Source organism: Schistocerca americana, chromosome 3 (genome assembly GCF_021461395.2).
Source record: "Schistocerca americana isolate TAMUIC-IGC-003095 chromosome 3, iqSchAmer2.1, whole genome shotgun sequence".
In the NCBI taxonomy this organism is placed as follows: domain Eukaryota; kingdom Metazoa; phylum Arthropoda; class Insecta; order Orthoptera; family Acrididae; genus Schistocerca; species Schistocerca americana.
The window spans coordinates 396,250,071-396,274,413 of record NC_060121.1 but is presented as its reverse complement, the minus strand read 5'-3'; the positions used below and the strand labels follow the sequence as shown (position 1 = coordinate 396,274,413).

General features: G+C 38.6%; 1 protein-coding gene across 1 annotated transcript in view; it reads right to left on the bottom strand.

Annotated features, from left to right (window-relative positions):
* The window catches only part of LOC124606110 (teneurin-a), a 360,362-nt gene that overhangs the window by 18,966 nt on the left and 317,053 nt on the right, over positions 1-24,343 (bottom strand). The window contains exons 29-32 of the mRNA XM_047138074.1: positions 13,104-13,376; positions 8,850-9,158; positions 8,520-8,671; positions 4,010-4,177 (exon numbers count right to left, since the gene is read on the bottom strand). Coding sequence (XP_046994030.1) covers positions 4,010-4,177; positions 8,520-8,671; positions 8,850-9,158; positions 13,104-13,376 — 902 coding nt within the window. The remainder of the gene's footprint in view (positions 1-4,009; positions 4,178-8,519; positions 8,672-8,849; positions 9,159-13,103; positions 13,377-24,343) is intronic.

The window sequence follows — 24,343 nt, the reverse complement described above, 5'->3', positions numbered from 1 at the left end:
TTCACTTGCATGATGCATGCATACTTTTAGTTGCCATTGGACGCCATTTCTCGGTGTTTCTTACTGCTCAACACCCACTTTGAGTTTCATTGTTTTAATTGCTTGTCCTTTGTGGTCACAGGCCACACATGCGAGACGCATTTACGAAATCTGCAGTCAGTTTTCCAATGCCTGCTGGCAAATAGCTTTCATTTCCCCATTGGTGGTAATTGAGAAGCCAAATGGTGCCATGCCCCTTTGCAGAGATTTTAAACAGATGGCGAACGCACAATGTGTTGCAGACTCATATATCAAGTCTCAATCCATGTATGAAGGAGCTGCTGTTTTATCTTTTTGCTTCAAAGGTGCAATTTTTTTGGCTCACATGCTTATCGAAGATTGTCTTGTCCCTACAGATGACAACATCAAAGCTATCAATAACCTGCTGGAGCCTAAGAACCTGAAGGAGCTCCAGTCCTTCTTGGGAAAGATTTGTTGTTATGCTAAGTTTATTTCCCATCAGCACTTATCTGACATCCTTTTAATAGGTTTTGCCAAAAGGGTATCAGATCCATGTGGTTTGTGAACTGCTGATAGGCTTTTCAGCTCCCCAAGCAGTGTTCGTACTCCACTTCCTGTTTGGCTTCTTATAAGCCAAGTAAGCCATTAACCCGAGCCACTGATGGGTCTCAGTATCGTATCTGTGTGGTCCTGATGCATCAGAAGCCATATGGCTTGGGCCAACTCCTTACTTATGCATTGAAGACACTTTTAGCGATGCAAAGTGACTATTTGCAGGTACAAATGGAGGCGATGGGTGTCTTTTTGACATTAAAAAAGTTTCATGCTTTTTTGCATGAAGTTTTGACCCACCACTGAGCACAAGCCAGTAGACAGGAATGCTCATCTTGGGCACTCTAATGCAGATACAATATTGTGGATAAACTGGACTGCAATTGACAGGAGGCTCTTCTTGGCTTTGTGAAGCATGACTTAATTCTACAGAAGGCAGACATTTATAATTTCCCTTGTCAGTGTGGATTGTTGTATAATGGACATACTCCACTTGCAGTTAAGGACTGCTGCATGCGGCACTGATGCTATGTCCAACCTGCTACAGCCTGATAAACTTACTGTCCTTCTGGAATCCAGTTTTCAGTAAATCCATTTAAATACATTGTGAGATGATGGTTTTAACATTGACAAACATGGAGTCTGGCGCTGGCCATAGTTAACACTCATAGAAAATGGTACTGTTCTACTTTTGACAAGAATTTGCGATGAAAAATCCCTTACAAAGGGCACCACAATAGCCGCCTGTATGGTATTTCTTCCATTATTATTTGCTGAGTATTCAGATGCTATTAGCTCACCCTAGTGATATAAGATGGATGGTAGACTTTGCAGTCAGTCTTTCCACCTTGCACTGAAGATGGCTGAAAGGTTTGCAACTGAAATATTAGCAGCAGACAAAATTCATTTCCTGACGAATTTGCTCTTTCATCAGTCAAGTAATATGCCATGATAGTATGAAGATTCACACTGTTAGTGTTGTCTGGCAACATTATATTACAACATGACAGCAAGAGTTCGACCACACTTCCCTGGGGCAGAACTGTCTGTGACTCTGCATCCAAGATAAAATGCGGTGTCCTCCCTACCAAGAAATTCTCTATCCAGTCACAAATTTTGCTTGATACTCCTGTGAAACTACTTACGATAATAAATGTGCGTGTGATATTGAATCAAATGATTTTCAGAAAACCAGAAATACTGCATCTATCTGACTGCCTCGATCCATAGCTTTTAGGATCTCATATGTGAAAAGTGTGGCGTGTGTGTCACATGACCAATGTTCTGAATGTATGCTGGTTGGTATGGAAGAGGTTTCACTGTTCAAAATACCTCATTACAATTGAGCTCAGAATATGTTCTAAAATTCTCTAAATAGGTGCACTTTCTTCAAACTAGTGGGCAGAGTTTTTTGTTCAAGGAATCTACAGTATATTATGGTTAAGAAAGGGGCTAACTCAGCTCCAAATCTGGTATAGGATCTGACAGAGATTCTGTCAGGCCCTGAGACTTTGTTGGATTTTAGAGACTTCAGCTGACACTAATAGCTATATACTCATCTTTGCAGTGGTGCAGCAATTAAAATTAAGCAACATTTCTGAATTCCCCTTTGTAAAGGAACATTTGAAAATGAAGTTCGGCATTTCTGCATTTGTTTTGCTACCCTCAGTTTCAGTTTCTGTGACATCCTGGAATATGTAAACACTGACTGTAGTACAAATAACAGCTTTTACATAAGACTAGAATTTCACTGGTTTTATGACAGATCTTTCAGTAATATTGTTATGGTAGTGAATGAATGCTTCACACAATACCCTCTTGACTGACAAACACATGACATTCAGCATCCCTCTATCTATAACCTGATGATTTGTTTATGCAATAGAGTCTGTTTCTTTAAAACTTTCTTTAGACTGACTGTATATCTAGGGAGGGGGTGGGGGCATTTCCATCATGAACTGTTCTACAAATTACATATCTATCCAGTGGTTAGTCAATTAGACTTTTAACTTGAGTCACAGCTCTTCAACTTGCTCCTATCACAACTAAATGTTTTGTGTTTCTAACTGGAATGTAACACAACAGCCTAGTTTGTTCAACATACAAATCCTTCTACTTGTTTTAGTTGTCCTTTGTACTTTGGCAATCACTGCTGCTACTGCTCCCTCACGATGTGATTACAGCACTTTCCGCATGGACACATTTTGTAAGATGTCTAATCATGACCACCACTTACAAAACTGTAAATATCGCATCCGATTTCTTGGTGATTAAAGTTTCCCCTAAGATAACAGCATTATGGGAGGACATACATACTAGGAAACTGAGGTTTACTCTGAGCTTTTTGGTTATACCTAGTAGCCAATAAAAGGACCCAGTTATAAGTTTATGCCTACCATTGATACTGAGTCTTCCTTGTTTAGCGTTACAAATACACTATCTACATTTCCCATTAGCCCATCATTTTAATACACACTTACCATGTCCCAAAAATTTTATTGCTACCAATTTCAGGTTTTAGCCAGCCTTCTGTACCTTGTATTATGCAAGTTACCACTGCTTTTTGTGAGCACTTCAAACTCCAATACTTTGTTGTGAACACTTCCAAAGCTAATCACTAGAATTTTAATACTCTTCCCTGTGGGAAGCATTTCTTTAGATATTACACAAAACTTTGGTGTCTCTTACAGCTAATCATTATCTAGACTGGATGGAAAAACCTTGTGTGCAACCCACACACAGTCAGCTATCTTGGTAGCAGCTCTGATGTGTAGTACACACCTGACCCATGTAGGGGACACTTCAGTTCTCAACCCTGCTGTACAAGTGTAGGAAGTCACAGCTTAGCTTCTAACAAAACCTTAAGTCCCTGGTTCAAACCTTCCACTCTACTCAGAACAAGGGGGCCACAATCAGTTCTAAGGACCATGCTACAGATTGTGAGCTTCACAGAAGCTCTGTGTTCAAGCCTGTTCTCTCAACACATATTTTTATGTTTGTTGAAAGATGGAAATTTCTAAAAGGAGATAAATGGAACTCTTCTGAATAAACCAAAATTATAAACTTCATACTTCACAGCAAATGTAATAATGCAGCATGTATGGAAAAACACTCATGTATGATAATAAAACTATGATAATTAACTCATGTAACATATTTTCATTAATTCATGTCATATTCTGATATTTTACGCAGAATTTAAGATGACCTTTTCAAAAGTTTTTTGGTGCATAGCTGAAGTGAGTAAGGACTGATACAAGAAAATGTGACCATCAATTATGAAAGAAATTTTAATATTGTACAATCACAGCTTCATTTACGTCAAATGCTTTTAACAGAGAGTGATATGTTATAAAATTCTGCATTTCAAAATCTGCTTCAATTAAGTGTCTAAGTACCAAATTTGTGTTTGTAACTACAAATAAAAATAAATATAGAAAGTGATAAAAATAATTACCGGTATGTTAGAGACAGCATGTTTCCATTATCATCATAGCGGAATCCCCATGGCTCCTGAGCTTCTACTCCAGATAGCTGGCCATCTGAGTCCCATGTGTAGTTCTTTACATTGGTGTAGGTGTTAACACCAACATTACGTGTATATGTACGTGTCTGCGAGATGCGGCTGTTTCACAAATAGAGAAAAAAAAACATTTAGAAGAAAATGAAGCACACAAACCATGACACATTACATCCTAAATTAAAAACTGCAGTAACAATAATGGTGCAATCTGAAGCACATGCAATGTTAAACCTACTTTGCCTCAGCTGCGAATGATAGTACACATAGTCATAGTTTCATATACTGACTGATCTATCACATGTATCAAAACTAATGGAGGTAAATGACTGGTAATCTTATGCTATGGAATGTAAAGTCCTCTGGTACAAAAAAATTCAGTTATGGTGGAATGAGCACACGAGAAACTTGTCAAGAATTACAGGCTGAACTTAAACCTTCTGGTAATTGTGGCTACATACAAAAATATGTAATATTTGTCACTAAAAGCAACGTTTAACAAAGCAATAATCACAGATGATGACTTTTGATGGAAGAGAGATTAATCTTGGCTGTCAAAATATTTTCTCAAGATTGAATTTATTGGTTTATTTAAACTTTGGAAGACATTGTGAAAACAAACACTAGTATTTAGTTACTTATGTTTTATCCTTTTCTGTTTGGGGATTTGTCAACAGCACACTTGAGACAGCTTGTAACTGATTTTTGCTGAAAGGGCATACTGATTGGGAGACAAAGAATTACACATACAGAAGTGCAGAAATATGTCATAAAATGTTTGGATTGTCCGCTTAAATGTTTGGATTGTCCACTTCAATGTTTCTGAAAGGAAAGCATGAGAGCAGGTAGTTTCTGTATAAGCATCACTTGTCATTCTGGAATATCCACGTGTGAAAGAATGTATACTGCAGCTATAACTCGCATGAAAGCACTGCTGATGATTGTTCTGCAGCAACGTAATGGCTGTTAAAGTCTTGCAACTGGAAAGAGTCACATTGGAAACACAAAAATATATTTCCAGTAATTATTTTCAGGTACTTCACATGTTTCAACTTGCTTTCTGGCAGGCATATGCTTTTAATCAAAGCAACGCATATTTTAGCTGCAGTTTCTCTTTTAGTCTCCCAGTCAGCATTTTTATATCTGCTTCTCTATTTGTCACTTGCTATTATCAAATGCAATTTTAGCAAATTTTCCCATTTATCCCTCTATTAAATTCTATTCTCATTATTTTCTCATTTATTTTTATAAACAAAAATTACCAAGGAAACTGAGAACTTCTAATGAAACAGCCTACAAGCAAATGGAACTGATAATGAGCACAGTCAGGAAGAAATGCATTTTGTTCTTCAGACATCTAACCAGGACATCAGAAAACAGAAACCTCAAGAGAAAAGTAGAGTAATTATGCAAAAGTAAGAGCAATATTAGACTGACTGTGAAAATTGAGGAAGAGTGAAGGAATTACAATAGAAGATTTAAAAAACAAGGTAGACCAAATCAAGAAACTCAAGGACAAACAAACCAGACTACAAACCAACATCAACAAACAAACTATGGAACGGTCATTTTAGATGAAGAAAGAAAGTTGTGATGCAAGCAAGAGAATGAAGCACTGAGAAAACAGGAAACAGAAAAAGCATTTGTACAAAACTGACTTTGGTGGTCCAATGAAGGCTGTAAAATGTAAATAATAGTAATAATAAATAGTCAGGACTACTACTTATTACAGACAAATAACTTTTCTTTCACATAGCATCATGAATCTTAAATAATTGGAATCCTTTTGATTGTAACAGACTGTTCACTCGCTGTTCCATGAACTGTACTGTACCCATCTGGTTTCAGATTCCGTACAATATCCAGCTCATTTCACAGTCTGTACCACTACTAAAATCACATCCATTTGTACTGAAAAGACAAACATACAAAATTCCTCATATTTATTGGCATCTATTTTATTTTCTGGTCTAAAGTTAATTTTTCAAATTTTTCATCAACTAAAGTTATTTTACCATATAGTGCAGTATATGATATGATGCCTTAGAAACAAAGGAAAATGTTTATGATTACTGCTAACGATTCATCAGTTAACACCAGCATATTAGCTAATCAGACAATACACAGTTGTAGACCCATGGACTGTTTGATCATTACTGTTATTATTTTCAGCACTTTACACCAATGAACATGGTGATATTGTAACTTTGTCACCAAAAGGGCAAGTAGTCCCGGAGATACTTGTGACTATTTACACCAACAGTAATGAATGCATTGTTGTTCTAGTTTGTATTCATTAAGTTAAAGTCACTTCCTAACACTATCATAACACATCAATGTCATCATACTTGGGAGTGTCTTCAGATGGTTCTGCAACTGCAGCTAAATCTGGACATTGATAAAAATACCTTAGTTATTTTATCATTCAAATAAGTACACAGTCCAATTAAATGTTCACCCTCCCAGCCCAAAAGCCCAGATATTTTTTTTACTGTAAGAAACGTACATCCCCAGAAATGTAACCTGTATTTCTAATATGTGTTCCTAGTAACCATCTGGCTTATTTCCTGGAGACCTATGAGTTATGTTTTTCTATATATGGATGGGTAATCAGACCAGATTTGAAAAGGTCAGAAGAAATTTTAATAAGTCAAGGTGTACAGCAAGGGTGCAGTCTATCACTTGCTTTATTTAACTTATATATTGGTGATGTAATTGTGAAGTGGAAAGATGAAATACATTTAGAAATAAAAAAAGGATCTAGTGTACAATTAAATACACTGTTACATGCTGATGACCAGACAGTTATACAGGAAACAGGTGATAATTTCCATAAAGTGTTATGTAGATTGAGCCAAAATGCAGTACATGACAACCTAAGTATATCTGCTAATAAGACAAAGATAATGGTTTTCATAGGAAGGAATCCAGTCAGATCGGAAACAATAAAAAATGAGAAAATTTTAGAACAAGTATCCCACAAACTTATCTAGGATGTAATACTAGTTTTAACTATGACAAATACTGAGAAGATTGTTAATAAACATCAAGCTATCTGGAAAAAATTTCAGAGGAAAAATGAGAAAAAAAAACCCACAAAGTTATAGCTGTATTTACACTTGTATATGGTTCTGAATCATGGGGAGTAACAAAAAAAGAAAAATCACATATACAAACAACAGAGATGAAGTTCGTGAGATATGTAAGGGGTTGTAATAAAGTGGAAAAAATAAGGAATGAAACAGTAAGATCTTTTCAGTTAATGACAAGATAGAAGAGAACAGAATGAAATGGAAGGATCATGTTGATAGAATGACAGAAAACAGATTGCCAAAAAAGATAATGTATTATCAGCCGACTGGAACGAGAGAACTAGGAGGACCACATAAAAAAATGGTTCAAATGGCTCTGAGCACTATGGGACTTAACATCTGAGGTCATCAGTCCCCTAGAAATTAGAACTACTTAAACCTAACAAACCTAAGGACACCACAAACATCCATGCCTTAGGCAGGATTTGAATCTGCGACCATAGCAGTCGTGTGGTTCTAGACAGAAGTGCCTAGAACCGCTTGTGCTCTGCGGCCGGTGGACCACATACGAGATGGATGGGTAGATGATAGGGGAGATGACAAAACCTATTCCTTGGAAGGAGATGGTGATGATGTTCCTAGCATTACTGTCTGAATCTTTCTGTCTTGGGTTTCACCGCAAGCTCACAATTGGATGCTGACTGACTGCCAGCAATAGTTTCAATCTCAATAAGTATGTTAAGTAATTCTGAGCACATCCAAACTGTTCCCCATCTAACTTCCAAATGTAATAGGTGGTCCACAAGTTGAAGTGTAAGTAAAAGAATGGCAAACCGTTTCTGATGTGTGTAGGTACATATTAGTTCCTGAAGTGTCATGAGAAGAACAACTTTGGCATTTTAAAATGAGAGTCAGGTAGTTAATTGCATAAAATTTAATAAAGTCTTGGAATAAAGTTTGTGATTTTTTATTGACTCTTCCAAAATGAGGCAGTAGATGGATAGTTTCCCTAGCTGTTATCTAGTATCTATGCCATAAATGTCATCATTCTGCCCTATTAGCAACTCCTTTGCATCTCCACTCCTGTGATTCACAGCTTCCTTCTGCTAGGGATGTACCTGTCTGTATCTGATGTTATGTAAGAGTCTTCATTCTGGAGATATGGAGATGCAAGGGATTAGTGGCTGATAATATGCCTCACACTTTTGAGTCATATAGAACAACTGAAAGTATTAGCTGGAGTAACAGCTTCAAGATTACTGAAATAGCATGGAGCAGCCTGACAGAGGAAAGCAAAATTACATATGATATAGTTCGTGAAGACATTGTGCTAATCTGCTGTCTCCATAGACATTAGACTTGATATCCATTCAACCAATAATTATTCTGCCAAAAACAAGTTTCTAATAACTTACCTGCGTGCATCATATAAGAATTCCATTCTGAATACTTCCATGCGATGGATAGTGACTGCAACTTGAATCTCCTGAAACTGATTATTGATGAGTCGTGTGAAAATTGCTGTCCCATCATAAACAGATGTCTCATTAGCTCTGGGACGTGATACCTAAAAGAAAGACACAAACTGTTATTACCAGACATAAACTGATACTTAAATGATAATGGCTAATATGCTTAGACAGTAAAAAACATACCAAAGTACAAAGTCACTCCGAGACAGAACATATATAAATTTTTTGCTTGATATTAAAGCTTGATACATTAGAAATATTATCTCATATTACCTTAAACTGGCCCAACTGCTCTGGAGCACCAGTTTTTATGTTATATCCGAGGTTATGTTCTGGAAGAGTTTGTCCACCAATACGTCCTTGAATACCAATTAACCTGAAGTTGCTGTCGTACTCATATGTAAATTTTGCGTTGCTGATTCCTGTCTTAGCTCCAAAATCTATTCTTTCTTCAACAAGGAGACCAGCCACATATTGATAATCCCATCGATATTCAAAGTCCTTTTCAATGTGTAATACTGCACTTGGAAACCCAGTTAGAGGTGAGTAATTTATCTGACTTCTGCCATCTCCATGCAGTATCTGCAGAAACAAAGACCATGTACTGTTATCAGACATTAACATTAAATTTTATTTTTTCACTCATTTCATCTGATACAAACATTTAAAAAAAAAAAAAAGACCATAACAACATTTTCATTTGACAACCACGTGTATTAATAGATTATATTCTTGTTAGGTCTGCGGCTGGATATCATACAGTCATCTTGACACAATATCTGAGCGCTATGGACTTGGTGCACAGGAGCGCAAATTTCAATGCCTTTGTTCTCAAACCATGACATAGGATAATGAGTATAGATCTGAACAGCACCACATTATTAGTTTTGGTAAAAGGTCTACATTTTACTCCCACACCAAGGAGCCTTCCCATCACTGAATTGCTGCATCGTGCTCCGCTCCTCTGTTGAGAGGGTAGTAGTTCCATGCATTGGAGGACAACTGGATTTATTCATTTTACAAGTGGGCTAAGGTTGTGCCACTGTTCTTCTTTCATGGGACATTTATGTGGGTAAAATGGATCTTATACTTAAGAACAGGGCTTATCAAACACTGCAGAATGACCCTACTGAATGAATGAAATGGAAGTCGCACCTGTTTTTTTTTAAAAAAAAAAAAAGAGTTCATCATCAAAAGATGTGCTGAGAAACTTTATCCTGGTGCTGCCATTTCATTGAGATTATACAGTTTCCCAAAACTCCACAAAGAAGAGGTACCATTACAACCAACAGTGAGTGATTTGAGTGTACCCACCTACAAGTTGGAGAAGTATCTAGCATCTGTTCATATAAACTATACTATATATCTACAAATGAACAATCACGACAAATTTTTCATTAGTAAGAAGTTGGATGGAAGTCAGAAATGATGAACTTCTCAAGGACATCTTTATTTAGTATCAATGTTGTTCTATTTGTCTGTCTGAGGTTTTTTTTTTTTGGGCTTCGTGCAGTGATGAGAGTTATTGTGATTGTTTCTCAGCTTTGCTTAATGATAATAACTGATACCAGTGCCTGTGAGTTTAATTTGTACACCACAGCACTGAAGATGATCACTATGTGATTGAAAATCAATTCTGCTATCAATAAACCATCAATATTATGGCCAACACTGACCTTCCTTTTATTTTAGTGATGAGGGTAGTCAAGGTGCACCTGAAATCATAGCAAGTACAGCAGAGAGACCTCCATGCTGTAGGATGCTCCAGGGATCCTGTATTTTAAGTCATGAGTCAGTTTTATTGAGAACTAGAGAACCTAAAGAGATCAGAGTCACTAAAAGTAAAGTGAAGAATAAATCAAGCATTTATCTTCATATTGTTGGACTATTCCTTCAGTAGTGTTGTGGGTTAATGAATAACTATGGAGTATCTGTCAGGAGTCTGATGACTTTCACTAGATACAGAAGTGTTTGACAATCACGGACTCTCGTATTCTTTCATGCAATAAAATCATGTGGCCATGGGTTGTCAAGAGACTAGCACATCACCACCGACTAAACTCTTTGATTGATGAGCTCTGGCACTGAGCTAAAACTGCATGGAATGATGTAACTGTATTAGTCACCTAAGCTCAGTTGAACTTCATATTTGATACCTAGCTGGGTTAGAGCCTTTGCTGCTGACAGAAATGGTATCTCTTGTGTATTGAATTTCACAAACAAATCACTAACATATTCAATCATGTATTAGCCCTACAGTATTACAGTGGTAATACTGTATATACTCAATAAGTAATATCTGATTATTTTCTATCCTTCCCAGAGTTGTTATTTTATTGGTCAGGAGTGTACATAGATTGATTGTTTGATGTTTAAGGACCACCACAGCAACAACCAGTCAAGGAATGAGTCTTTCCATGATTTTGTTCTCTCCACTGTTATAATATCTCTCAACTATCTCATGTTTTGAGCATATTTTCAATGTGTAATAAATAAGAGAGGAATTCTGGAAATTAAATTACCTTATAAAGGATTCCAAGAAGTTTCACTCCATTACTGGCCACACTGTAGTTAATTTTCATTGCTAAAGCAATTTCATAAAAATAAAAAGACTAACTGTGCTTTATAACAACTAACACTTTACAGGAACATGCTACAAGACATTATTTTAATTATAAATGTGTATATTCATGTTGCTTCTCAGTTGTGTAAAACTGGATTGACAATTTTTACCAAAATATTTACCAAGTACTGTAATACCTAGTAAATGTGCTGAAGTCATTAGTGATTTAAACCCAGGAGACAAAACTCTTTATTCTTACAAGCACTCTAATCTCTTTAGGTTCTCTAGTTCTCAATAAAACTGACTCATGACTTAAAATACAGGATCCTTCAAAAATAATATATGTATTACAAATTATTAAATTGTCAAAGCTACTGATCGCTGCCCCCCACAGCTCGTTTATTGGAGAAACAATTACACTGTCTACTTTATATTTGTTGCCCCTAGATTTTGGTTCTCTTTATTTTCTTCAAATGGCTCTGAGCACTATGGGACTCAACTGCTGTGGTCATAAGTCCCCTAGAACTTAGAACTACTCAAACCTAACTAACCTAAGGACAGCACACAACACCCAGCCATCACGAGGCAGAGAAAATCCCTGACCCCGCCGGGAATCGAACCCGGGAACCTGGGCGTGAGAAGCGAGAACTCTACTGCACGACCACGAGACGCGGGCTTTATTTTCTTGGTTTACATGTTGCAAAATGGCTAAGCAACAGCAGAAATAATGAGTATGCGAAGTGCAATTCCCTGATTACAGTGCAAAGATGTTTCGGGTTGAGGTACCAAACTTATCCTCCAAATGGATGGAACATTCACAGGTGGTATCAATAATTTGTAGACACATGTGTGCATGTAAATGAAAGAGTCCTTGTTGCCCTCATGTTTCTGACAAAAATGTCATACGAATTCAAACCACTCTCCAACGGAGTCCAACAAAATCAATTTGTCATGTCATTTGGGAGTCACAGCTGCTTACAACAATTTTGCATCTTTTGGGATGTCAGTTGGTTACAAAGCCATACAAGCTACAACTGTTAAGACTGCACATCGTGATAAAAAAGGCAAACTTGTGGCATCTTCTGATGAGCTACAGAATATTATTGACAATGATAATACTTTCTCACAATGCATCATGTTCAGTGATGAACTGACTTTCCACTTCAGTGGGAAAGGAAACAAACACAGTGTTCAAATTTGGGCCCTGTTTATGGCCCATTCTTCTTAGATGGAAACATGGTTAACACTCAGCAGCATTTTCCTGTGTTATAAAACTGGTTGTTTCCGAGGATGAATGAGGACAATTTCATTTTTCAACAATAATGGATAGCCCCTCACTGGAGTTGCCAAGAGTGTGAATATCTGTTAGATTGGTTGTCAAAGAGCCGGCAACTTAACATTTCTCAGCTAGCCTCCTCGGTTACTGGGTTTGACTTCTTCCTGTGGGTTTAATTAAGGACAAGATTCATACACCAAAACTACCACAGAATTTAGAAGAGTACAACGAAATCCGTACTGCCATAACATCAGTGATGATGGACACGGTTGCCCGAGTATGGGATGAGTTCCAGTACTGATGTGATACTATTTATGTCACTGGTGCAGGACATGTTGAACATCTGTAATCTCAACTTAAGAAATTTGTAAATAAGCGTCCTTACATATAAAACTGCACACTTCACAGACATCTTCAAAAACGTCCCCCCCCCCCCCCCCCCCCCACTCATATAAGGCTAATTTGGAGGGACTTGGTATTATTTAGAAGATGGGAAACATTTTATGTTAAGTGTGATAAGGTAGTCATACTAGCTTTCAAGAGCTAAGGTGTAAATGACATGTACCATATTTAAATTAACAACAATAACAAAACAACAACAATAATAATAATAATAATAATAATAATAATTAGTGATAATGACAGAGTTACAGCTTAGTACAGAGTACTGAATTATTTTCTGACTCACCTCTGCTAACTGTCCAGAGCGATGATACCGATACAGGACACGAGCTCCATCTCCAGGAAAGACAGTCTGCAGCAGTGCTCCAGAATGAGCAAAATGCTGTACATAGGAACGGGCTGCACCAGGGGCTGTGTAGGATACACGGAGAAATCCAAGAGAAGGTTGACATGAAAATGAATGGCGTGTACCACTTGGTAGTACTACCTGACGCAATCCTCCATCAGGAGAATACTGTAGCCCAAACCGTCGTTTGCTTGGCAGTGTAATGTGCGACAGCTGTGGGAAGTAAATTACTGTTTCAGTTATGTGTTGGAACAAATTCAACTCATGGTTTACTTTGACACATTAACATTATTCTTATAACATCATCTATCTGTTATATGACAAAAGGCTAATGCAGTAAAAGTGTGAAACTATGACAGAAGAAATGTTTGATCTGTATCACACTGATGGTGTGGCATGACTATTTTCAGAGGAAGAAAACTAACTAATAGTTTCTAATTCAGTGCTTTTTTTAACTTCTGAATTCAGTAACATGATAGTAGATGTTAGGTTGAAATTAAATGCTATGGTCATTATAGATGGAGTTACATACTGAAATCACAATGACATACAGAATTTTGTAAGTGATAAAATGAAACAATCAAATAAATTTTACATTCATTGAGATTTTGAATAACCTGATTAGATGTAACACTGTATAAAATGTGTTGCCATGGAATATTTGGTCAATTTTATGCACAAAAAGGTGCTTTCTTGATGGAAACAATGTAGCAGGATGATTATGTTAAAGTATAATTGCAAAAGAAGTAACAACAATAAGTGAAATTGAAGCTAAGTACCCATTTACACACACACACACACACACACACACACACACACACACACACACACACACAGAGAGAGAGAGAGAGAGAGAGAGAGGGGGGGGGGGGGGGAGGGGTTATTGAGCTAGACGGTCTAAAAGCAAACAAGGAAGACTTTAATGATACTGACTGCCATCTAACAGAACTCGGGTTTTGGTTATAATTGGTGGTGCAAACGATGTCTATTGCAATGAACTAAAAAGTGCCATCTGTGACTTATGGAAAACCCTAGATACAGTTAAAAATGAAAGTATGATAGTGACTGGAAAACTACACAGATATGACCTAATGGAAATGTCACATGTCAACCAGGAAATTATTAAGGCAAACAGGCAATTTCACAAAATATGCAAAGAATACAGAAACACAAACTTCCTACATGTGAAATTCTTACAAAGGAAACACTTCACCAGGCATGGTAAGCATTTAAATATTCATGGGAAAAAGTTCATAGGTTCTAGAATAAATGAGAGGGCTGAGATGATGTACACAAATAACTATATCATGCCTATTATTGTATCAACTCAAAACGGAGAAGCCATCTCATCACAGATGATATCAGCAACAAAAAAGCAGCAGAACAAACACAATCAACAGTAGTTACCCAAAATGCAGTGGTACAAACAATAATCGGAGCAGAAATGCCAACAACAGCATCACCATCAATAGCAGCATCACAGACAACAATAACAACAGAAATCCCAGCAATAGCAGGAGCAGCAGCAGACATGGAAACAACCATCCACGGGGCACAAGTAGACAGAAAAGGATACCTCCTACCCATCTGAAGGATTTTTTAATTGCAGATACGACAAAAAAGTAGCCACCAAGATAAGTAACATTAAATGTCTTATAGTACTCTACCAAAATATACAATGTGTAAAAAACATAGTGCAACAGCTGGAAGTTGAGTTGCAAATCTTAGACAGCACTGTTATCTGTATTACAGAGCACTGGTGAAGAAAGTGAAATTATTTTTTATTATTATTATTCGTTACAGTCAACTTTGGACTACGCTAAGCATCAGTCATTTCTTGTGCTTTTTCTTGCGTTCTTCCCAGTACTTCTTCATTTTTTCTGAGTGGGCTTCTTTACGTTCTTGCGACCAGGTTGTTCCCGTCTTCTTTGATTGCGTTCGGTCTTTGAATCCCTGTATTTTGTTGATGGCATTCCTATATTCCATTCTGTTGTAAACTGTCTCTGGTATAATGTTCATTTCTGCAATGTCTTCTTTTACTTCTTTCAGCCAGTTAATTTGTGTCTTTCTGCTTTCCATGTATTCCAGGATTTTCTTTGCCGTTCTTTCTGGTGCCATTCTTTTGACATGCCCATAGAAACTCAGTCTTCTCTTTTTAAAGGATGTTGTCAGTTTTTCAATTTTCTCGTATAACTCTTTATTGGATCGCAATTTATAATCCTGTCCATCCTTTTTAGGTCCTAAGATCTTTCTCAGTATTTTTCTCTCTTTTATTTCCAATTTCTCCAACAGACGTTTTCTGTTCAGTGGGATGCATTCAATCGCATACAAACTTTCTGGTTTTATTACCGCATTGTAGTGCCTGAGCTTGGCATTGATGGAGATCGACTTTTTATTGTATACATTTCGGCATAGCTGGTATGCCGTTTCCATCTTTATTGCTCTTTCCTGTAGTGAAACATTTGGTAACCCTGTCGGTGTAATCCATTCCCCTAGATACTTAAATTTATGAACTCTCTTAATTATTCCATATTTAGTTTGCAATGTCTGTGTTGGGTCTGTTTTGTCCTGTATCATCAGTTCTGTCTTTTCATACGATATTTGTAGGCCTGTCTTCTCAGCGATCTCATGCAGCATTTCTATCTGAATCTTTGCTGTTTCGATGTCATCTGCCAATATTGCCATGTCATCAGCAAATGCCAGACATTCAATTTTTGTTTTATTTTCTTCCTAACGTTATCCCATTTTTCACTCCAGCTTCTGCCATCTTCTATCTCCATTCCCTGACCACTTTTTCAAGGACAATGTTAAACAACAGCGGGGAGAGCCCATCCCCTTGTCTAACACCTGTTCCAATTACAAACGGCTGTGACAATCTACCCAAAAACTTCACTTGCGATTTTGTTCCCGTAAGGGTTTCCTGGATTAGACTTCTGCTTTTATCATCAATCCCAAATTCTTCTAATGTGTTAATCAGAGTTGGTCTATCAATAGAATCATATGCTTTTTTGAAGTCTATGAATGTAATTACTAGATTTTTCGATGTGCGTGCGCGAAGTTGTATTATGGAGAGTAGACTGAATATCTGTTCACTGCATGATCTTCCTTTTCTAAACCCAGCCTGATATTCACCCAGTTCTTTCTCTACCTGATTTTCAATCCTGTTTTGTAGTGCCTTGGATAGGATCTTATAGGCCACTGATAACAATGAGATACCTCTGTAGTTATTTGCATTTGTCTTGGCACCCTTCTTATGTAACGGATGAATCAATGCTGCCTTCCATTCCTCCGGAATCTTCTCTGTATTCCAAATCTCTTCAAACAGCGCCTCGAAATTATTTATTAAGTTTTCTCCTGCGTATTTCAGTAGTTCCGCGACTAACGAATCTTTACCAGATGCTTTATTGTTTTTCAATCCTTTCAAGATCTCTTTAATTTCTTCTTTATTAGGTGGTTCAGAGTCTGGTAGCTTATTCTTAGGCTTCTCAAATGTCAAGGTTTCATCAGGTCTTTTGCTGCTTAGCAGCGTTTCAAAGTAGTTCGCTAGGTGTTGGCAATTTTGTTCCACGCTGGTGATCAGATTTCCTTTTTCATCTTTGAAGCAGAGTGTCGGTGGTTTATATCTTGTTATTGTAGTTCTGAATGTTTGAAAGAAATTGCGTGTATTATTCTTAGAAAATTCATCTTGTATTTTCTGTACTTGTTGTGTGTCATATTTCCTTCGTTCACTTTTAATGATTTTCGTCGTTTCACGTCTTTGCGTTTTGAACTGCTCCCAGTCAGTTGGCCTTTTGGTTGAGTTGTATTTCTCCCAAGTTCTGGCTCTTTTCTGTAGTGCTTTCTCACAGACCTCATTCCACCAGGGATGCTTTTTCTTTTTGGTTAGTAAAATTGTTTGTTCTGCTGCGTCTCGTATTGAGGTTGCAATTTCTTCCCATTTGTGACTTTTGATTTTATCTGTCTTTTCCTTGTAGTCGTCTAAGACTTGCTGATTGAGCATTAAGTCCTGTACTCTGTATTTGGCTATTTTTGTTTCGTCACTCTTGTGACTTCTTTCTGGTGTTAATTTCATCTTAATTTTGGTCAGATAATGGTCAGAATCAAAGTTGGCCCCTTTCACCACCTGTACATCTTGAATGTCCCTTGAATTATCATAACTTATTGCCACGTGATCAATCTGGAACTCGCCAAGTAATTTGTTCGGTGATTTCCATGTTGTTTGTTTTTTGGGATTCTTCTGGAATTTAGTTGTCATAATGTTCAATTTGAATTTCTCACAAAACTCTACTAATCTCTGGCCATTCATGTTAGTTTTAGTGTGTGCTGTAAACCTCCCTGTGCTTTTTGATAATTTGTTTCTTCCAATTTGTGCATTAAAGTCTCCTAACAGAATTGTAGTGTGTTGCTCAGGGATCTTCCCTATTGTTCCTTCCAGTTCCTCCCAAAATGTCTGCATTTTCTCTGGATTTTGTTGGTTGTCTTTATTTATTGGTGCATGGGCATTTATAAGTGTGTACTTTTTATTTTTATTTCTGAATGTTATCAATGATATTCTTGGTGATTTAGATTTAAATTCTAGTACCTTAGTAGAAAATGAGTTATGTATCACAAATGCTGTGCCATATACCCGAAGACCTTTTGTATTCTTTACTATCTGTGCTGGTTTCCCTTTATAAATCCTGTACTGGTCTGCCTGTACTGTATCCTCATCTGGGTATCTTGTTTCTTGTATAGCCAGAACTTTTAGTTTGTGTTCATCCATTAGTTTTGTCAGTTCTTTTTGTTTACCTGTTCTCAGCATTGAGTTCACGTTCAGTGTTCCTATGAACGTTTGATGTCTGTTCCTATGTTTAGCGTTAGGGATCCTAGGACCCTCCGACTGGTCTGTTGCGCAATGATGCTGGGCCCCCGGATCCAAATGCCCAGCTTCGGCGGTATTACCACCACGGGGAGGAAACTTTCTCATTGCACCTTCCATTTCTGATACTTGGTTAAAGCTGTTGTTTCCAGAGGTATACACCTCCTTCCACTAAGACTTAGTTCGCTACACTAAGAAGTTAATTCAGGCCGCTCCTCTGGAGTACAGACGCCTTTCGCAGCCGCTTCTCTGAAGTACAGACGCTGCTGATTGAAGATAACTCTTCCGCTCCAAAAGCCGTTGGGACATATAGTGTCTTCTTCCGCCTTCTGGACCATTGGTTAAAGTGAAATCATATATATTAATTTACCCTCATGTGTCCACGCATGTTCTTATTGCTACAACACAATGAAAGGTGGAGGATCATGTATTAATGTTAAGAACGGTATTGAATTTAAAGTCAGAAATGATATTATCATGCTAAGTGTCGACAAAGGCTTTGAAGTGTCAGCAATAGAGATAGTTGCTATAAATATGCCCAAGAAACTAACTGTATTATGTGTACACCATTCTCCCAGTGGTAATTTAGAGATATTCTTTTCAAAACTTGTACAAAGCCTAGAACTAGCGTTGACTCTGAAACATAATATCCTTTTGTGCGGGGACTTTAACATAAATACAGCTAAAACAGATGACACCAGTAGCACATTTATGAATATCCTACATAGTTTTAGCATGTCATCACTAGATAACTGTGCAACAAGAATAACCACACATTCATCATCTACCATTGACCATGTAGCTACAGATGTAGGCAGAGAAAACTGTGATACACTTGTTAAAAATCTGGGCCTGCCTGACCATCTATGTCAGATTATAAAAGTAAAAGCTTGTGTAAAAAAAGAATAAAAACTGCATGTATATAAAAGAGGCTACTCTCCATCAGCTTTGCAAGAGTTTTCCTTAAAATTAACACATGTAAGTTGGGAAGGAGTATATATAGAAACTAAAGTGAATAGCAAATTCTCCCATTTTATGTCAGATTTTAAATTAAAATTTGAAGAAACATTCCCCAAAGCATTAATTCCTAGTGGAACACACACCAACAATAAATGGATTACTAAAGGAATTAGAAAATGTGTTCAATCTTGTAAATATCTAAACTCCATTAAAAGGACAATAATGATCCAGTTTTTTGCACTACTACAAAAACTACAAAAGGATCTACAGGAAGGTACTCAACACTGCAAAAAATCAGCCAATGATAGGTTCATAAATTTAGCCAATAATAAAAGTAAAGCTACATGGGTTGTAGTGAAACAAGAAACGGGAACTGTGAAGCAGAGAGGTACAAACACAAATCAAGAACAAGGAAAACTTAGAAAGTAACCCAAAAGAATTAGCAAATTATGTAAATACCTACTTTAGCAGCATTGCAACGAAATCACAGAAAAATTTTCCAAAAAGTGCTAATCAACCAGTACAGAAGCATATAGCAAACTCAATGGTATTGCTTCCAACTACTGAGGAGGAAGTATGCAATGTTGTAAGGCAATTAAAGAATAAAAACTCGGTAGGTTTAGATGAAATCCCAATGTGTGTGCTAAAAAAATGCATAAATGATATCAAAGTTCCACTAACGGAAATCATAAATGAATCCTGCAAAACTGGTTGCTTCCCTTATTATCTGAAGCACGCCAAAATTTTACCAGTTCACAAGCAAGGTGACGTAGAAAATGTTGAGAACTACAGACCAATAGCCCTATTGTCATGCTTTTCAAAAGTGATTGAAACAATAATGAAAAACAGGCTTATGAGCTATCTAAGTAAATTCAACCTTCTCTGGAATGACCAGCATGGTTTCAGGCCTGGTAGAGGTTCAGAATCTGCAATAGCACAATTCACAGAAACAGTTTAGAAGCACTAGATGAGAACAGCTATGTAACTGGCCATTTCCTAGACCTGTCTAAGGCCTTTGATACAGTTGACCACCAGAAGCTGTTGCATAAGTTAGAGGCACTAGGAATAAGGGGAGTGGTTTTCAAATGGTTTCGTTCATATCTAGAAAACAGAGTACAGTCAGTAGAGATCACACATGTGTCCAGTGGATCAAAGTACATTGAGAAACATATATCTGATCCACAATATATCAATATTGGGGTCCCTCAAGGAAGTGTACTGGGCCCAGTATTGTTTCTGGTGTATATAAATGATTTCCCGCAACATATTAGCCATGGAGAGAAGATATTGTTTGCTGATGACAGCAACATAGTAATCACCAGTAAGACACCAGCACAAATGCTAAGAAATTCTACTGAAGTGCTGAGGGATGTTCACAATTGGCCTCAGGAAAACAAAGTAATTCTCGACATAAAGAATTAAATAGAATATGCTTCAGAATGAACAGAAAACAGAGTCCCTTAAATGTAAAACTAGGTAACATCTCCATAGATGATGTACCTACAACAAAATTCTAGGGTTACACATTGACAGCCAAATGAAGTGGAATGAACATGCTATGAAACTCTCAGCAAAGATATCCACAACATGTGGCAAAGAGTTCTCGGGCTTCCAGCCGGGTGGCGGTGTCTTCAAACTGCGACGTTTCGATGAGTGACATACTCATCATCTTCTGGCGAAGTGCCGAGACTTTGCGGATGCCGGTCCCTTTATACCTGCGGTGTGCCCCCCACCACCTGGCCGTGGGAGGCTGGGTCCAGAGGAGCCGGCGGGCGGGGTGGAGGGGGAAGCGGGTGCATCGTTCGTGTCTCCGTCAGAGCATTCTGATCGCGTCTCGTGAGCTGGATGGTTCCTGTTGCGTTCCTGGCGTATTGCCGCTAATGCTGGATTCCAGGCGGCGCTCAGTTGATAGCCTTCGTCCCTGTTCACAAGATTCTCGTGGACCCGTATTTCTATTGATTCTTTAATGATGCTATCCCAATAGCTCCCGGCTCGGCACAGCACCCTGGTGTTTTCGAAATCAAAGATGTGGTTTTCTTTGATGCTATGTTCAGCTATAGCAGATTTCTCTATCTGTCCAAGTCGAACATGCCTGATGTGTTCCTCGCACCTTTTAGAGATGCAGCGCTGCGTTTGACCGATGTACTGCACACCACAGGCAATGTTGTATATACCAGGTGTGTTTAGTTTGAGTGGGTCTTTAGCTGAGCCCAGCAGCTCTTTCGTCTTCGGCGGTGGTCGGAAGACGGTATTTATGCTTGCTTTTCTTAATAGCCTCCCAATTTTGGCTGATGTGGGCCCCAAATATGGAAGAAAGGCGAGTCTCTTGTTAACTTCCTCTTCCTCTTCCTCTTCCTGAAATTTGTCAGCCTGTCTCCTCTTGAAAGCCCTGCCAATCTGTGTTTCACTGTACCCGTTTTTCCGAAATACCTCTCTTAGGTGGTGTAATTCGTCTGAGAGGCTTTCTTTGTCACAAATGCCGTGCGCCCTATGTACCAAGGTGGTCAGTACTGACTGGCGTTGTGCCGGATGGTGGCAGCTGGTTGCATGGAGGTACAGGTCTGTGTGCGTCTTTTTTCTATATACTGAATGGCCCAGCGTGCCATCCGCTTTCTTCCTGATCAGTATGTCCAGGAATGGAATACAGCCATTCTCTTCTACTTCCATCGTGAAGGTGATATTCTTATGTATGCCGTTTAGGTGGTCCATAAACTCCTCCAGCGCCTGCCTGCCATGCTGCCAAATCACGAAAGTGTCGTCCACATAGCGGAAGAAGTGCCTGGGTTTACGGTGAGCAGTTTGTAGTGCCACCACCTCAAAGTGTTCCATATAAAGATTCGCAATCCCTGGAGCAAGGGGAGATCCCATGGCCACTCCATCCACTTGTTCATAATGCTCTCCATTGCACTTGAAGTAGGTGGTCGTAAGTGCATATTCAAAGAGCTTCACTGTTTCAGGCTCAAAGTGCTGATTAAGGAGCGCCAAGGCGTCTTGTAGCGGTACTTTCGTGAACAAGGAGGTGACGTTGAAGCTCACGAGTAGGTCATCACTCTGTATTCGGATGTCCTTCAGTATTCTAAGGAAATCCGCGGAGTTTTTCACGTGATGACTGCAGTGTCCCACCAGTGGTTTCAATAGTGTCTCCAGGTATTTGGCCAGTCCATAACTGTGCGAGTTGATAGTGTCCAGAATCGGCCGTAGAGGCACCCCATCTTTGTGAATCTTGGGCAACCCATACATGCGTGGTGTCGTTGGCGCTCTGGGATACGGCCGTTTCTGCACTGCCTCTGGTAGATCTGAGTCCTTCACTAGCGCCATGGTTTTCCTGGTCATCGTCGATGTAGGGTCCTTGTTGAGCTTCCTGTAGGCTGGGTCTTGCAGCAGAGAGCAGATTTTCTGTTGGTAGTCGACTGTGCGAATCAGCACCGTCGCATATCCCTTGTCTGCTGGGAGGACCATGATGTCAGCATCATCCCTCAGTGCGCGGATAGCCTCTCACTCCTGCGCAGTAATGTTAGCTTTAGGGAGTCATGACTTGTCGATGATCCTGCAGGTCTCCCTTCGGATCTGGTCAGCTTCCTCCTTGGGTAGGCCCCGGATTGCTTCCTCTACGCTGCTGATGATGTCCCGTTTCGGTATGGTCCTTGGTACAGGTGCAAAGTTCAACCCTTTCGTGAGGACAGAAGTTGTGGCTGCATCTAGCACCTTATCTGTCAAATTTACAATAGCTCTGGTGCTATTTGTCACCTTCTGGGTCGACTGAGCTCCATAGAGTCTGCCGAATTTGTTGATCTGTTTTGCGGCAACATGTCGTTTCTGCACCTCACTGTCGGCGTGAGAGCTGCAGTCAACCAACTCCCAAGTGTGTGCCGGTAATGCTTCTGCCATTTTCAGGTGACATGCGATCAGGATGCGTGCATTCTTGTCCAGTTCTTGCCGTGTGTAGTGAATGCATTCCCTGACAATGGCCCTGAGCACGGCCTGGAATCCAGCATTAGCCGCAATACGCCAGGAACGCAACAAGAACCGTCCAGCTCACGAGACGCGATCAGAATGCTCTGACAGAGACACGAACGGCGCACCCGCTTCTCCCTCCACCCCGCCCGCCGGCTCCTCTGGACCAAGCCTCCCGTGACCAGGTGGTGGGGGGGCACACCGCAGGTATAAAGGGACCGGCATCCACAAAGTCTCGGCAGTTCGCCAGAAGATGATGAGTACGTCACTTGTCGAAACGTCGCAGTTTGAAGACACCGCCACCCGGCTTGAAGCCCGAGAACTCTTCGCCAGCTGTATACGCCGGGAAAGCATACATTCACATATCCACAACATGTTATGCACTTTGAGTCCTTGTATCCTCATGCAGTAATGAATGTTTGAGAACTGTCTACTTTTAGTTATGTTCATTCAGTAATCAGTTATGGTATTATTTTCTGGGGAAACAGTGCTCAAAATTTACAAACAGTGTTTAAAATGCAAAGGAGAGCAGTAAGAATTATAACGTAAAGCAGCAAGCCGGTCCACTGCAGAGAATTTTTCAAAATGTTAGAAATTCTAACTGTTCCTTGAGAATTTATATTGCAAATCACAGTGTACATCAAGAAAAACATAGAAAATTATAGCACAAATAGCAGTTTTCATAACTATAGTGGAAGAACAAGTCACTGTCCTCAGCTAGATGGAAAGAAAAAACATAAGACTCAAAATAGCCTCTTGTGCGAAGGTGTAAAACTGTATAATAAACTGCCACAGAAAATAAAAGAAACAGATAACATGTACTGCTTTAGGAAAAATCTTAAATTGTTTTCGCAGGTACACTGCTTTTACACTTTAAGTGAATTCCTTAGTACAAAATGATTGTGAATAACTCTTGTTTCACAATATTTAACTATATGTAATGTTTTGATAAGGATTGTAAATAACTTATATGCCACAATGTTTAGCTACTTGTAACAGCAAACTGCATAAATATATGAATATACACCAACTGACAACATCCATACATTTTAAAATGTGCACGGATAAGTCTGCCTACAAAAGAGTGAATGAGATTGCTTACAAAGAATGTGTGTGATGCATGCTGCAATTTTGCTTTCAGCTTATGGTAGTCTGTTAAAATTTATTAATAAGTGAAACTGATGGCTAGAAAAAGCAGCATAAATTACTTCCAATTCATATAAGAGTGCGGTATTAAACACATTATAAAAAATGCTAATCACGAGATACATGAAAAGGTCCAGTGGAGGGATCAAACAAGAAGGACAAACTGTCATTTACATGGGTCATTAGTGAATCAAATAACTACAACTTCTTACAGTACAACAAATAATTCATGTTCTCAGGGATAAAACCCAGAGACCGTGTT